This window comes from Ciconia boyciana, unplaced genomic scaffold (genome assembly GCF_034638445.1).
Source record: "Ciconia boyciana unplaced genomic scaffold, ASM3463844v1 HiC_scaffold_38, whole genome shotgun sequence".
In the NCBI taxonomy this organism is placed as follows: Eukaryota; Metazoa; Chordata; class Aves; order Ciconiiformes; family Ciconiidae; genus Ciconia; species Ciconia boyciana.
Window position 1 is genome coordinate 253916 of NW_027328406.1, and position 12353 is coordinate 266268.

Sequence of the window (12353 nt, forward strand, 5' to 3'; positions counted from 1 at the left end):
AAACAAACAAAAAAAAAACCCCAAAAAACCCGGAGTCGGGGAGGGGAAGGGCGGAGAGGGCGGGGCCACCGCAAGCCCCACCCCCCGCCCGGCCCCGCCCCAACGCCCCGCCAGGGGGCGGAGGCAGCAGGGCTCGGGGGCGGGGCCAGGTGGAGGGGGCGGGGCCCCCCGGCGGGGGGCAGGGCCGTGTTACCTGCAGGAGGGGAGGGGTGAGCAGTTAGGCCACGCCCCCCCAACGCAGCCCCTCCCCTGAACCCAACCCCCGCCCCCAGGACGCTGGCTCCAGGCCCCGCCTCTCCGCTGCAGGCCACACCCCCTCCCAGACCACGCCCCCGCGGTGAAGCCCCGCCCCAGGCAACCCATCTCTAACCCTTACCATGCAGCTGGCTCCAGGTCCCGCCCATACCCTGCAAGCCACACCCCCTCCCCAGACCACGCCCCCCGGTGAAGCCCCGCCCCCAGGCAACCCACCTCTAACCCTTACCATGCAGGTGGACGCTGGCTCCAGGCCCCGCCCACACCCTGCAAGCCACACCCCCCTCCCCAGACCACGCCCCCGGTGAAGCCACGCCCCCCGGCCTGCAACCCCGCCCCATCCCAGACCACACCCACAACCAGGCCCCGCCCCCTCCAGACCACGCCCCCAGGCACCCTTTCCACCCAGCCACCCCGCGGGACGGTGCCCACCCCACGCCCCGCCCCTCCGCCCCGGCCCCGCCCCCGGCCCCGCCCCCGGCCCCGCCCCTCACATGGTCTGGGGGGTGAAGAGCCCCGAGAGCTGCAGGCACTGGGAGGCCAGCGTCTGGGAGGCCAGGTTCAGCGCCGGGCTCAGGGCTGGGGGCACCGGCACGTCGGGGGCCGCCCCACGGCCGGGGGACCCCCGGAGACCCCCCAGCCCCACGGGGACCCCCAGGGCCCCGCCGAACCCCCGAGGGACCCCCAGCCCCACGGGGACCCCCAGGCCCCGCCGAACCCCCCCCAGGCTCCTCCGAACCTCTCAGGAATCCCCCAAGCCCCCAGGGACCCCCAGCCCCACAGGGACCCCAGGGCTCCTCCAAACCCCCCAGGGACCCCCAGGGACCCCAAGGCTCCTCCAAACCCCCCAGGGACCCTCCACAGGGACCCCCCAGCCCCACAGGGACCCCCAGGGACCCCCAGGCTCCTCCGAACCTCTCAGGAATCCCCCAAGCCCCCAGGGACCCCCCAGCCCCACAGGGAACCCCAAGGCTCCTCCGAACCCCCCAGGGACCCCCAGCCCCACGGGGACCCCAGGGCCCCGCCAAACCCCCCAGAGACCCCCCATGTTCCCCAGGAACCCCCAGCCACCCCTGCAGACCCCTAGGCACTGCCCCCAGCCCCCCAATCCCCCAAGAGACCCCCCAAGGACTCTCCCCAGCCCCCAAGGACCCCCAACCCCCCGAGACCCCCACCCCCACCCTCCCCTAAGGACCCCCCCAGCGCGCCCAGCCCCCCCGTACCGGTGAGGGCGGCAGGGTTGAGGGCCCCCAAGGGCAGGGCCCCGTTGAGCTGGAGGGCGGCCTGGGCCGTGCTGGGCAGCTGCAGCCCCGAACCTGGGGGGCAGGAGGGGGGGACGCCGTGGGGCAGGACCAGCCACGGGGCCCCCAGAACACCGACACCTCCCCTGGCCCCATAGCTACCCCCTAACACCCCCCCAGCCCCACAACTACCTCTTAAAGCCCCCCCAGGCCCATAACTACCTCCTAAAGCTCCCCAGACGCCTCCTAACATCCCCCCAGCCCCACAACTCCCTCCTGAAGCCCCCCCAGCCCCACAACTCCCTGCTGAAACCCCCAGATGCCCCTAAGGCCCCCCAGCCCCACAACTCCCTCCTGAAGCCCCCCAGATGCCCCCTAAAGCCCCCCAGCCCCACAACTCCCTGCTGAAACCCCCCAGATGCCTCCTAAAGCCCCCCAGCCCCACAACTCCCTCCTGAAGCCCCCCAGATGCCCCCTAAAGCCCCCCAGCCCCACAACTCCCTGCTGAAACCCCCCAGATGCCCCTAAGGCCCCCCAGCCCCACAACTCCCTGCTGAAACCCCCAGATGCCCCTAAAGCCCCCCCAGCCCCACAACTACCTCCTGAAGCCCCCCAGATGCCCCTAAAGCCCCCCAGCCCCACAACTCCCTCCTGAAGCCTCCCCAGATACCTCCTAAGGCCCCCCCAGCCCCACAACTCCCTGCTGAAGCCCCCAGATGCCTCCTAAGGCCCCCAGCCCCACAACTCCCTCCTGAAGCCTCCCCAGATGCCTCCTAAGGCCCCCCAGCCCCACAACTCCCTCCTGAAGCCCCCCAGATGCCTCCTAAAGCCCCCCAGCCCCACAACTCCCTCCCGAAGCCCCCCAGATGCCTCCTAAGGCCCCCCAGCCCCACAACTCCCTCCTGAAGCCCCCAGATGCCCCCTAACGTGCCCCCCCCACCTTCGGCCAGCTTGGCCATGAGCTGGAGGCGGCCGGTGGCTCCCACCAGCTCGACGTCCTCGCTGCCCTCGGGGAAGGTGATGTCGGTGGTGCCGTCCAGGCGCTCGGTCACCTGCCCCACGCGCATGGGGCGGCCGGCCAGCTCGAAGCCGTTGAGCTGCTCCAGCGCCCGCCGGGCGCACTCGGCCTCCGCAAACTGGGTGGGGGGACACACACACGCAACACAGGCGGGGGTCACGGGCGTGGCGGTGGGGACACGTGGGGAGGACACGGCGGGCGCGAGGGGCTCACCGTGATGAAGCCGTAGCCCTTGGACTGGCCGGTGTCAGGGTCCCGCATCAGGACGATGCTGTCAATCTGGGGGGGGGGGGGGGAGGGAGGGTGGTCAAGGTGGGGCCCAAAATGGGTCCCTGTGGTCCTCGTGGGTGGCCCCACGGTGTCACCCAGGCCCCACGTCCCCCCAGACCCGTCCCCGTGACCCAACCACGTCTCACTGCCCCATCAAACCTGTCCCCGTGACCCAACCGTGGCCCCCAACCTCATCCCCGTGACCCAGCCATGTCCCCATGTCCCCTCAACCCCCTCCCCATGACCCAACCATGTCCCTGTGTGTCCCCAACCCCATCCCCACGACCCAACTGTGTCCCCGTGACCCCTCAACTTCATCCCCGTGACCCAACTGCGGCCCCAACCCCATTCCCATGACCCAACCGTGTCCCCGTGTCCCCTCAACCCCCTCCCCATGACCCAACCATGTCCCCATGTGCCCCCATCCCCATGACCCAACCGTGTCCCCATGTCCCCCCAACCCCCTCCCCATGACCCAACTGTGTCCCCATGTCCTCTCAACCCCATCCCCATGACCCAACCGTGGCCCCCAACCCCCTCCCCATGACCCAACCATGTCCCCATGTGCCCCCATCCCCATGACCCGTGTCCCCATGTCCTCTCAACCCCATCCCTATGACCCAACCGTGGCCCCCAACCCCATCCCCATGACCCAACTGTGTCCCCCATCCCCTCCCCATGACCCAACCGTGTCCCCATGTGCCCCCATCCCCATGACCCGTGTCCCCATGTGCCCCCAACCCCATCCCCATGACCCAACCGTGTCCCCGTGTCCCCTTGACCCCTCCCCATGACCCAACCATGTCCCCGTGTCCCCCAACCCCTCCCCATGACCCAACCGTGTCCCCATGTCTTCTCAACCCCTCCCCATGACCCAACTGTGTCCCCATGTCCCCTCAACTTGATCTCCGTGACCCAACTGTGTCCCCCAACCCCATCCCCATGACCCAACCAGGTCCCCGTGTCCCCCAACTCCATCCCCGTGACCCAACTGTGTCCCCCAACCCCATCTCTATGACTCAACCGTGTACTCACGTCCCCCAACCTCATCCCCATGACCCAACCATGTCCCCATGTCCCCCAACCTCATCCCCGTGACCCAACCACGTCCCCATGTCCCCCAACTCCATCTCCATGACTCAACTGTCTCCCCATAAGCTCTCCACCCCCTCCCCATGACCCAACCGTGTCCCCGTGTCCCCTCACCTCCATCCCGATGACCCAACTGTGTCCCCCAACCCCACCTGCATGACCCAACTGTGTCCCCATGTCCCCCAAACTCCACCCCATGACCCAACTGTGTCCCCCAACCCCATCCCCATGACCCAACCAGGTCCCCGTGTCCCCCAAACTCCATCTCCATGACTCAACTGTGTCCCCATGTCCCCCAAACTCCACCCCATGACCCAACTGTGTCCCCCAACCCCATCCCCATGACCCAACCAGGTCCCCGTGTCCCCTCAACTTGATCTCCATGACCCAACTGTGACCCCCAACCCCCTCCCCATGACCCAACCGTGTCCCCATGTGCCCCCATCCCCATGACCCGTGTCCCCATGTGCCCCCAACCCCATACCCATGACCCAACCATGTCCCCGTGTCCCCTTGACCCCCTCCCCATGACCCAACCGTGTCCCCATGTCCCCCCAACCCCCTCCCCATGACCCAACTGTGTCCCCATGTCCTCTCAACCCCATCCCCATGACCCAACTGTGTCCCCCAACCCCTCCCCATGACCCAACCATGTCCCCATGTGCCCCCATCCCCATGACCCGTGTCCCCATGTCCTCTCAACCCCATCCCTATGATCCAACCGTGGCCCCCAACCCCATCTCCATGACCCAACTGTGTCCCCCAACCCCACCTGCATGACCCAACTGTGTCCCCATGTCCCCTCAACTTGATCTCCGTGACCCAACTGTGACCCCCAACCCCATCCCCATGACCCAACCAGGTCCCCGTGTCCCCCAACTCCATCCCCGTGACCCAACTATGTCCCCCAACTCCATCTCTATGACTCAACCGTGTACTCACGTCCCCCAACCTCATCCCCATGACCCAACCATGTCCCCATGTCCCCCAACCTCATCCCCGTGACCCAACCATGTCCCCATGTCCCCCCAACTCCATCTCCATGACTCAACTGTCTCCCCATAAGCTCTCAACCCCATCCCCATGACTCGATTGCGTCCCTGCGTCCCCTCACCTCCATCCCGATGACCTAACTGTGTCCCCCAACCCCACCTGCATGACCCAACTGGGTCCCCATGTCCCCTCAACTTGATCTCCGTGACCCAACTGTGACCCCCAACCCCATCCCCATGACCCAACCAGGTCCCCGTGTCCCCCAACTCCATCCCCGTGACCCAACTATGTCCCCCAACTCCATCTCTATGACTCAACCGTGTACTCATGTCCCCCCAGCCTCATCCCCGTGACCCAACCATGTCCCCATGTCCCCCCAACTCCATCTCCATGACTCAACTGTCTCCCCATAAGCTCTCAACCCCATCCCCATGACCCAACCGTGTCCCCGTGTCCCCTCAACTCCATCCCGATGACCTAACTGTGTCCCCCAACCCCACCTGCATGACCCAACTGTGTCCTCATGTCCCCTCAACTTGATCTCCGTGACCCAACTGTGACCCCCAACCCCATCCCCATGACCCAACCAGGTCCCCGTGTCCCCCAACTCCATCCCCGTGACCCAACTGTGTCCCCCAACCCCATCTCTATGACTCAACCGTGTACTCATGTCCCCCAGCCTCATCCCCGTGACCCAACCATGTCCCCATGTCCCCCAACTCCATCTCCATGACTCAACTGTCTCCCCATAAGCTCTCAACCCCATCCCCATGACCCAACCATGTCCCCGTGTCCCCTCAACTCCATCCCGATGACCTAACTGTGTCCCCCAACCCCACCTGCATGACCCAACTGTGTCCCCATGTCCCGCAAACTCCACCCCATGACCCAACTGTGTCCCCTCTACCCCATCCCCATGACCCAACTGTGACCCCACACCCCCCCAGCTGCGTCCCCATAACCCAACCCTGTCCCCACGTCCACCCAAACCTCTCCCCATGACCCAACCGAGTCCCCACGTCCCACCAGCCACAGCTTCGCCCCCGCCGGCCCCCACCTCACCTTGCCGAAGGGCTCGAAGATGCCGCGCAGCATCTCCTTGGTGATGTTGCAGTGGAGGGAGCCCACGTAGAGGCGCATGGGGCCCCCGCTGCCCTTCTGCAGGTTGTTGGCCATGGCCGCCAGCCGGTTCTTCTCCGCCTGGGGGGGACCTGGGAGGTGAGGGGGGGCCCTCGGGGACCCCCAGAGCTTCCCCCTGGACCCCCCTCCTCCGTGAGACACCCTCAACTCTCTGGTGGTCCCCCCAAAATCCATGGGAACCTCAGCTCCACTTGACTCCACCAGAACCATGCCCCACAACAGTAGCCCCACAGAATCCCCAAACCCCACAAGAACGCCCCAAAACCCCACAAGAGCCACCCCAAACCCCACAACCCCAAACCCTAGAACAACCCCCCCCAAACCCCACAAGAACGTCCCCAAACCCCACAAGAAACCCCCAAACTTGAGAGCATCTCCAAATGCCACAACAAACCACCAAACCCCATCAGAACCTCCACAAACCCCATGAGAACCTTCCCAAACCCCACAAGAACCCCCCCAGCTCCACAAGAGCTCCCCAAAACCCCACAAGAGCCCCCAAACCCTACAACAACCCCCCAAACCCCACAAGAGCTCCCCAAAACCCAAAAGCCCCCAAACCCCACAAGAACTCCCCAAACCCGAGAACCCTCCCTAGAACCTCCCCAAACCCCACGAGAACCCCTCAAACCCCACAGGAAACCCCCTAAACCCAACCCCCCCCAGAACCTCCTCAAAACCCCACAAGAACCTCTCTCCAAACCCCATGAGAACCCCACCAAACCCCACGAGAACCCCACCAAACCCCACAAGAAACCCCCAAACCCCACAAGAAACCCCCAAACCCCACAAGAAACCCCCAAACCCCACGAGAACCCTCCTAAACCCCACGAGAACCCTCCTAAACCCCACAGGAAACCCCAAACCCCACAGGAAACCCCCAAACCCCACAGGAAACCCCCAAACCCCACGAGAACCTCCCCAAATCCAACCCCCTCCAGAACCTCCTCAAAACCCCACAAGAACCTCTCCAAACCCCATGAGAACCCCACCAAACCCCACGAGAACCCCACCAAACCCCACAAGAAACCCCCAAACCCCACAAGAAACCCCCAAACCCCACGAGAACCCTCCTAAACCCCACGAGAACCCTCCTAAACCCCACAGGAAACCCCAAACCCCACAGGAAACCCCCAAACCCCACGAGAACCTCCCCAAATCCAACCCCCCCAGAACCTCCTCAAAACCCCACAAGAACCTCTTCAAACCCCATGAGAACCCCACCAAACCCCACGAGAACCCTCCTAAACCCCACGAGAACCCTCCTAAACCCCACAGGAAACCCCCAAACCCCACAGGAAACCCCCAAATCCAACCCCCTCCAGAACCTCCTCAAAACCCCACAAGAACCTCTTCAAACCCCACGAGAACCCCCCAAACCCCCAAGAAACCCCCACCCCCACAAGAAACCCCCACACCCCACGAGAACCCCCCAAACCCCACGAGAACCCCCTCAAACCCCACGAGAACCCCCTCAAACCCCACAGGAAACCCCTAAACCCAAACCCCCCAGAACCTCCTCAAAACCCCACAAGAACCTCTCCAAACCCCATGAGAACCCCACCAAACCCCACGAGAACCCCACCAAACCCCACAAGAAACCCCAAACCCCACGAGAACCCTCCTAAACCCCACAAAACCCTCCTAAACCCCACAGGAAACCCCCAAACCCCACAGGAAACCCCCAAACCCCACAGGAAACCCCCAAACCCCACGAGAACCTCCCCAAATCCAACCCCCTCCAGAACCTCCTCAAAACCCCACAAGAACCTCTTCAAACCCCACGAGAACCCCCCAAACCCCACAAGAAACCCCCACCCCCACAAGAAACCCCCACACCCCACGAGAACCCCCCAAACCCCACGAGAACCCCCTAAACCCTGCAAGAGCTCCTCCAGCCCCACAGCGTCCCCTTGGAGACCTTCCCATCCCCTTGAAGACCACCCCCAAATCCCACAGAACCACCCCTCAGCCCCCCCGCTGTCCCCTGGGGACCCCCCCCACCCCAGCCCACCTGGGAGGCCTGGACGATGATGGGGACCCCGAGGAGACGTTGGCCGGTCAGGCCGATGGCCAAGGGCACCGACTGGATCTCGCAGAACTCGACGTAGGCGATGCCCTTGGAGCGCCGCGAGTTGCGGTCCGAGATGATGCGCACGTCCCGCACCTGGGGAAGGGGAGGGGACGGGGACACGGAGGTGGCGGGTGGCACCACGGAGGTGGCGGGTGGCACCACGGAGGTGGCGGTGGCACCACGGAGGTGGCGGTGGCACCACGGAGGTGGCGGTGGCACCCTGAGGGTGACGGCAACACCGTAAAAGTTTGGGTGGCGTTATAAAAACGGCGACGATCACGGTAGCGCCGCGAAAACGACGGCGCCGCCGCAAAGAAACGCTAAAATGGTCGGTGGCAGCGTAAAAACGGACAAAAAATAACCAGTTATAGCGGAAAGAGAACTGGCGACCACGGCGGCGACGTGAAGCGACACCGAAACGTCCCTTACCTTGCCCACGGCAGAGAAAAAGTCCTCCAGGTCGCGGGGCCGGATGCGGGCAGCCAGCTGCATGCAGAAGACGGTGCGAGCGTCCCGCTCCTCGGGGCTCAGACTGCCCAGGGGCTCCCTGGGGACACGGAGGGAGGGGACACGGGGGAGCGTCACCTCCCCGCCGTGTCCCCGTGTCCCCCCCGCCGCGTCCCCGCGTCCCCCGCTCACCGCACAGGGCTCTTCTCCCGGTACAGCGGGCTCTTGCTGTGGCCGAAGCGGCGCCTGGGGAGAATGAGGAGATCACTGGAGGGGGGTGGCAGAGGATTTTCAGGTATTTTGGGGGTATTTGGGGAGGTCTTGGGGGGCTTCAGAGAACTGTGAGGAAACCTACACAGGATTTGGGAGGATTTGGGAAGATTTTGGGAGGATTTGGGGGACTCTGGGGGCATTAAGGGAATTTCAGAGGATTTGCGGAGTCTTGGGGGGCTTTAAGGAATTTCAGAGCAATTTAGAAAGGATTTGGGGAGATTTTGGGAGGATTTGGGGACTCTGGGGCATTAAGGGGGATTTCAGGGGTTTAGGGGTATTTCGGGGATGTAGGGGTCTTGGGGGCTTTAAGGAATTTCGACGGAATTTAGAGAGCATTTGCAGAGATTTTAGTACGATTTGGGGGACTCTGGGGGCATTGAGAAGGATTTTGTGGGGATGTCAAGGATTTTAGGACGATCTGGCACGACTTGGGGAGGATTTTAGGGTGTTTGGGGGGGATTTTGTGGAGATTTCAGGGATTTTAAGGGCATTTTGGGGGATTTGGGGAGGATTTTGGGGGTGTTTGGGGGGGATTTTGGGGGTGTAAGGGGTACCGGGCTCTCTCTTCCCGCCGGCGTTCCCGGCTGCGGGAGCGGCTTCCCCGCCGGCGCTCCCGGCTGCGGCTGCGGTGACGGCTGCGGCGATCCCGGCTCCGGCTGCGACGGCGGCGGTCCCTGTCCCGGTCCCGGCTCCGGCTGTTGTGTGTGTTGGGAGGTCACAGGGTCACCCCAAAATCCCTATGGGACCCCCAACCCCCCCTAGGGACCCCAAAACCCCTCCCGGCGTCACCCCACCTGTGTCTGTGGTCACGGCTCCGGCTCCGGCTCCGGCTCCTCTTCTTCCTGCTGCTGTACGGGGGGGTCACAGGGGGACGGGGACCCCCAAATCCCCCCCCCAGCACCCCCTAATCCCCCCCCCCCTCTGGTCACCCCAAAAACCCTCGTGGCTCTCCAATATCCCCCAAAACCCCTCAACATCCCAAATCCCCTCCCAAACCCCTCCCGGCCCCCTCTCTCACCCCCTAAAAACCCCGTTGCTCCTAAATTCCCTTTAATCACCCCAAAATCCCCTCCAGCCGCTGCGCCGGCACTCCCCTGAGCCCCCAAACCCCGCCGTAGCCCCCCAGAGCCCTCCAACCTGCTCCCGCTGCTGCTCCCGCTCTCTTTCTTGGCCTCTTTGCTCGTCTCCTCCGCCGGCTGTTGAGAGGAAGGACGACACCGGCACCGGTGAGACCCCCAAAAATGACCCCCCCACAGCCCGAGCACCCCAAAACTCCCCCCCGGGCTCACCTGCGCCGCGGGGGTCTCCGTCTGCACCTTGGAGGGGCCGGGCTGCGCCTGGAGGGGAGGACACACACGTCAGAGCTCCGAAATACCCCCCCCAAATACCCCAAAGACCTTCAGGGGACCCCAAACCACCTCCAGGGGTGACCCCAACACCCCTGGGGACCCCAAACTCTTAAGGGCGACCCCGAACCCCCCACGCAAGCCCAAAATGGTCCTTTCAGCCCTAAAAGCTCTGTTAAATAAAACCAAACTCTTTAATGTGGGCCAAAAAGCTCATTAGGTCACCCCCAAATCCCTTCAGGTCACCCCAAAACTCACTTTAGGGGCCCCTAAAGCCCCTTTAGGTGACCCCAAAATCCCTTCAAGTGACCCCGAAGCCCTTTAGATCGCCCCACACCCACTTTACGTGGTCCCTAAAGCCCTTTCAGGTGGCCCCAAGCCCTTTTCGGTCCCCCTAAACCCTTTTCAGATGACCCCAAAACCCCTTTAGGACACCCCCAGCTCCCTTTAAACCACCTCACAGCTACTTCAAGTCAACCCCAATCCCCTTTAGATGACGCCAAGCCCTCTTTTAAAAGAGCTCAACCCCTTTTAGATGAGCTCAACCCCCCGGGTGACCCCAAACCTCTTTTAGGTGACCCCAACCCCCTTCAGATGATCTCAAGCCCCTTTAGATGACCCCAAGCCCCTTTAGACGATACCAAACCTCTTTTAAATAACCCCAAAGCCCTTTAAATGACACCACACCTCTTTTATGACGCCAAATCTCTTTTAGATAACCCCAAACCCTTTTTTAGATGACCTCAATCCCCTCTGGGTGACCCCAAACCCCCTTGAAATGACCCCAACCCCTTTTAGACAACCCCAAGCCCCTCTAGGTGACCCCAAACCCCCTTGAAATGACCCCAAAGGCCTTTTACAGCACCCCAGCCCCTTCTAAAAGACCCCCACCCCCTCTGAGTGACCCCACACCCCTTTAGATAAGACCCCCCACCTCCTCCTTCTTGTAGGGCGCCTCCAGCATGGCCTCGATGACGATGTCGAAGTCGTCCGACGTCATGGCGTCCGTCTGCGCCGCCGGGTTGACATGTGACATGGGTGTGGGGGGACGGACGGGACACAGATCGGATCCCGACGCATCCGCCCCATCTCCCCCGCCCCTACATCCCCCCGCCCCCCGACACGTCCCCAACGTCCCCCTGCCCCCCTTACCCACAATGCCCCTGGTGTCCCCGTCCCCCCGCCCCCTCCCGGCTCACCGGGTCCTGCAGCGGGTTAGAGCCCCCGCCTCCATCTCGCGCCGGCCTGGGGGGGCTCCTCGCGCGGGTCGGGGGCTCTTCCTGGAAGAAGGGGTAGTGAGGTCACGGGCTGAGCGATGAGGTCATCCGCCGAGCGATGAGGTCACGCGCTGAAGCCGAAACCCCCCCTAATTCACCCCAAAAGGCGAGCTGCCTCCCGCCGTTGCCCCACGTGTGTGTGGGGGGGGGGTAAGCCCCGCCCCCGCCCTCTTAAGCCACGCCCCTCGCGGAAACAAGCCACGCCCCTCCCTGGGAACGGCGCGGGACCCCCCCGCCGCCAGGCCCCGCCCCTCGCGGGCAAGCCACGCCCCTCGCGGCGGGGTGGCGGCGCAGCCCCGCGCATGCGTGCTGGCCGCTTCCCCCCCCCCAGCTCCCGTCGCCGTCGCCGCTTCCCCCCCGCTTCTCCCCGCCGCTTTCCCCCTCGCCCCCGGCGATGACGCCATCCCCGTGCCGTGTGACGTGTTCCCCTCCGGCGCTTACCGGCCCCCCTGGGCTGGCGGCGGCAGCGGCGGCGGCGGCCCGGGCGCGGCGCTAAGATGGCGGCGGCCTCCAGAACCTTCCCCCCCCTCCCTCCCTCCTCCTTCCCCGCCGCCGCGCAGGCGCGCCCCGTGCCCTGCCCCCGCCGCGCGCCCATTGGCCGCCGCTCTCGCCTTCTTCTCCCTCCCATTGGCTGATGACGCGGAGAGGGGAGGGCGATGAAGCGGCGGTGGCGCTGATTGGTCCGAAACGGGGAAAGAAGGTGGGGAGAACCGCCGGCGACCCGATTGGCTGGGAAGGGCGGCGGGGCTGATTGGCCGCGGCGCGGCGGCTGGGCGTGGCTGAGCGCGCTCAGCCCCTCGTTGGCCCCGCCCCTTGCGCGGTCTCCGTGGAAACGCGGTCGCCCCGCCCCTCCCCTGCGCGGTCGCCGTGGAAACGCGGCCTAGCGGAGCCTGGGGCAGCCTGCGCTGAGATGGCGGCTGGGTTTGG

General features: G+C 64.7%; 1 protein-coding gene across 3 annotated transcripts; it reads right to left on the minus strand.

The window, feature by feature from the left end:
• Positions 1–11: 11 nt before the first annotated feature.
• Positions 12–11960, minus strand: RBM23 (RNA binding motif protein 23). 3 transcript variants are annotated; one of them, XM_072849256.1, is made up of 16 exons: positions 11868–11960; positions 11349–11429; positions 11084–11158; positions 10093–10140; positions 9941–9999; positions 9598–9648; positions 9358–9498; positions 8723–8776; positions 8513–8630; positions 8024–8176; positions 5932–6069; positions 2728–2793; positions 2437–2632; positions 1479–1571; positions 750–834; positions 12–193 (listed from the first exon to the last, which is right to left on the minus strand). In XM_072849256.1, exons 3-16 carry the CDS (start codon positions 11147–11149, stop codon positions 190–192), a joined length of 1272 nt encoding a protein of 423 aa, XP_072705357.1. In that variant the 5' UTR covers positions 11150–11158; positions 11349–11429; positions 11868–11960; the 3' UTR covers positions 12–189. The 3 variants fall into 3 exon arrangements, with proteins under 3 accessions (XP_072705357.1, XP_072705355.1, XP_072705356.1); XM_072849254.1 differs by having other exon boundaries at positions 9598–9651; XM_072849255.1 differs by lacking the exon at positions 12–193 and having other exon boundaries at positions 746–834; positions 9598–9651.
• Positions 11961–12353: the final 393 nt, after the last annotated feature.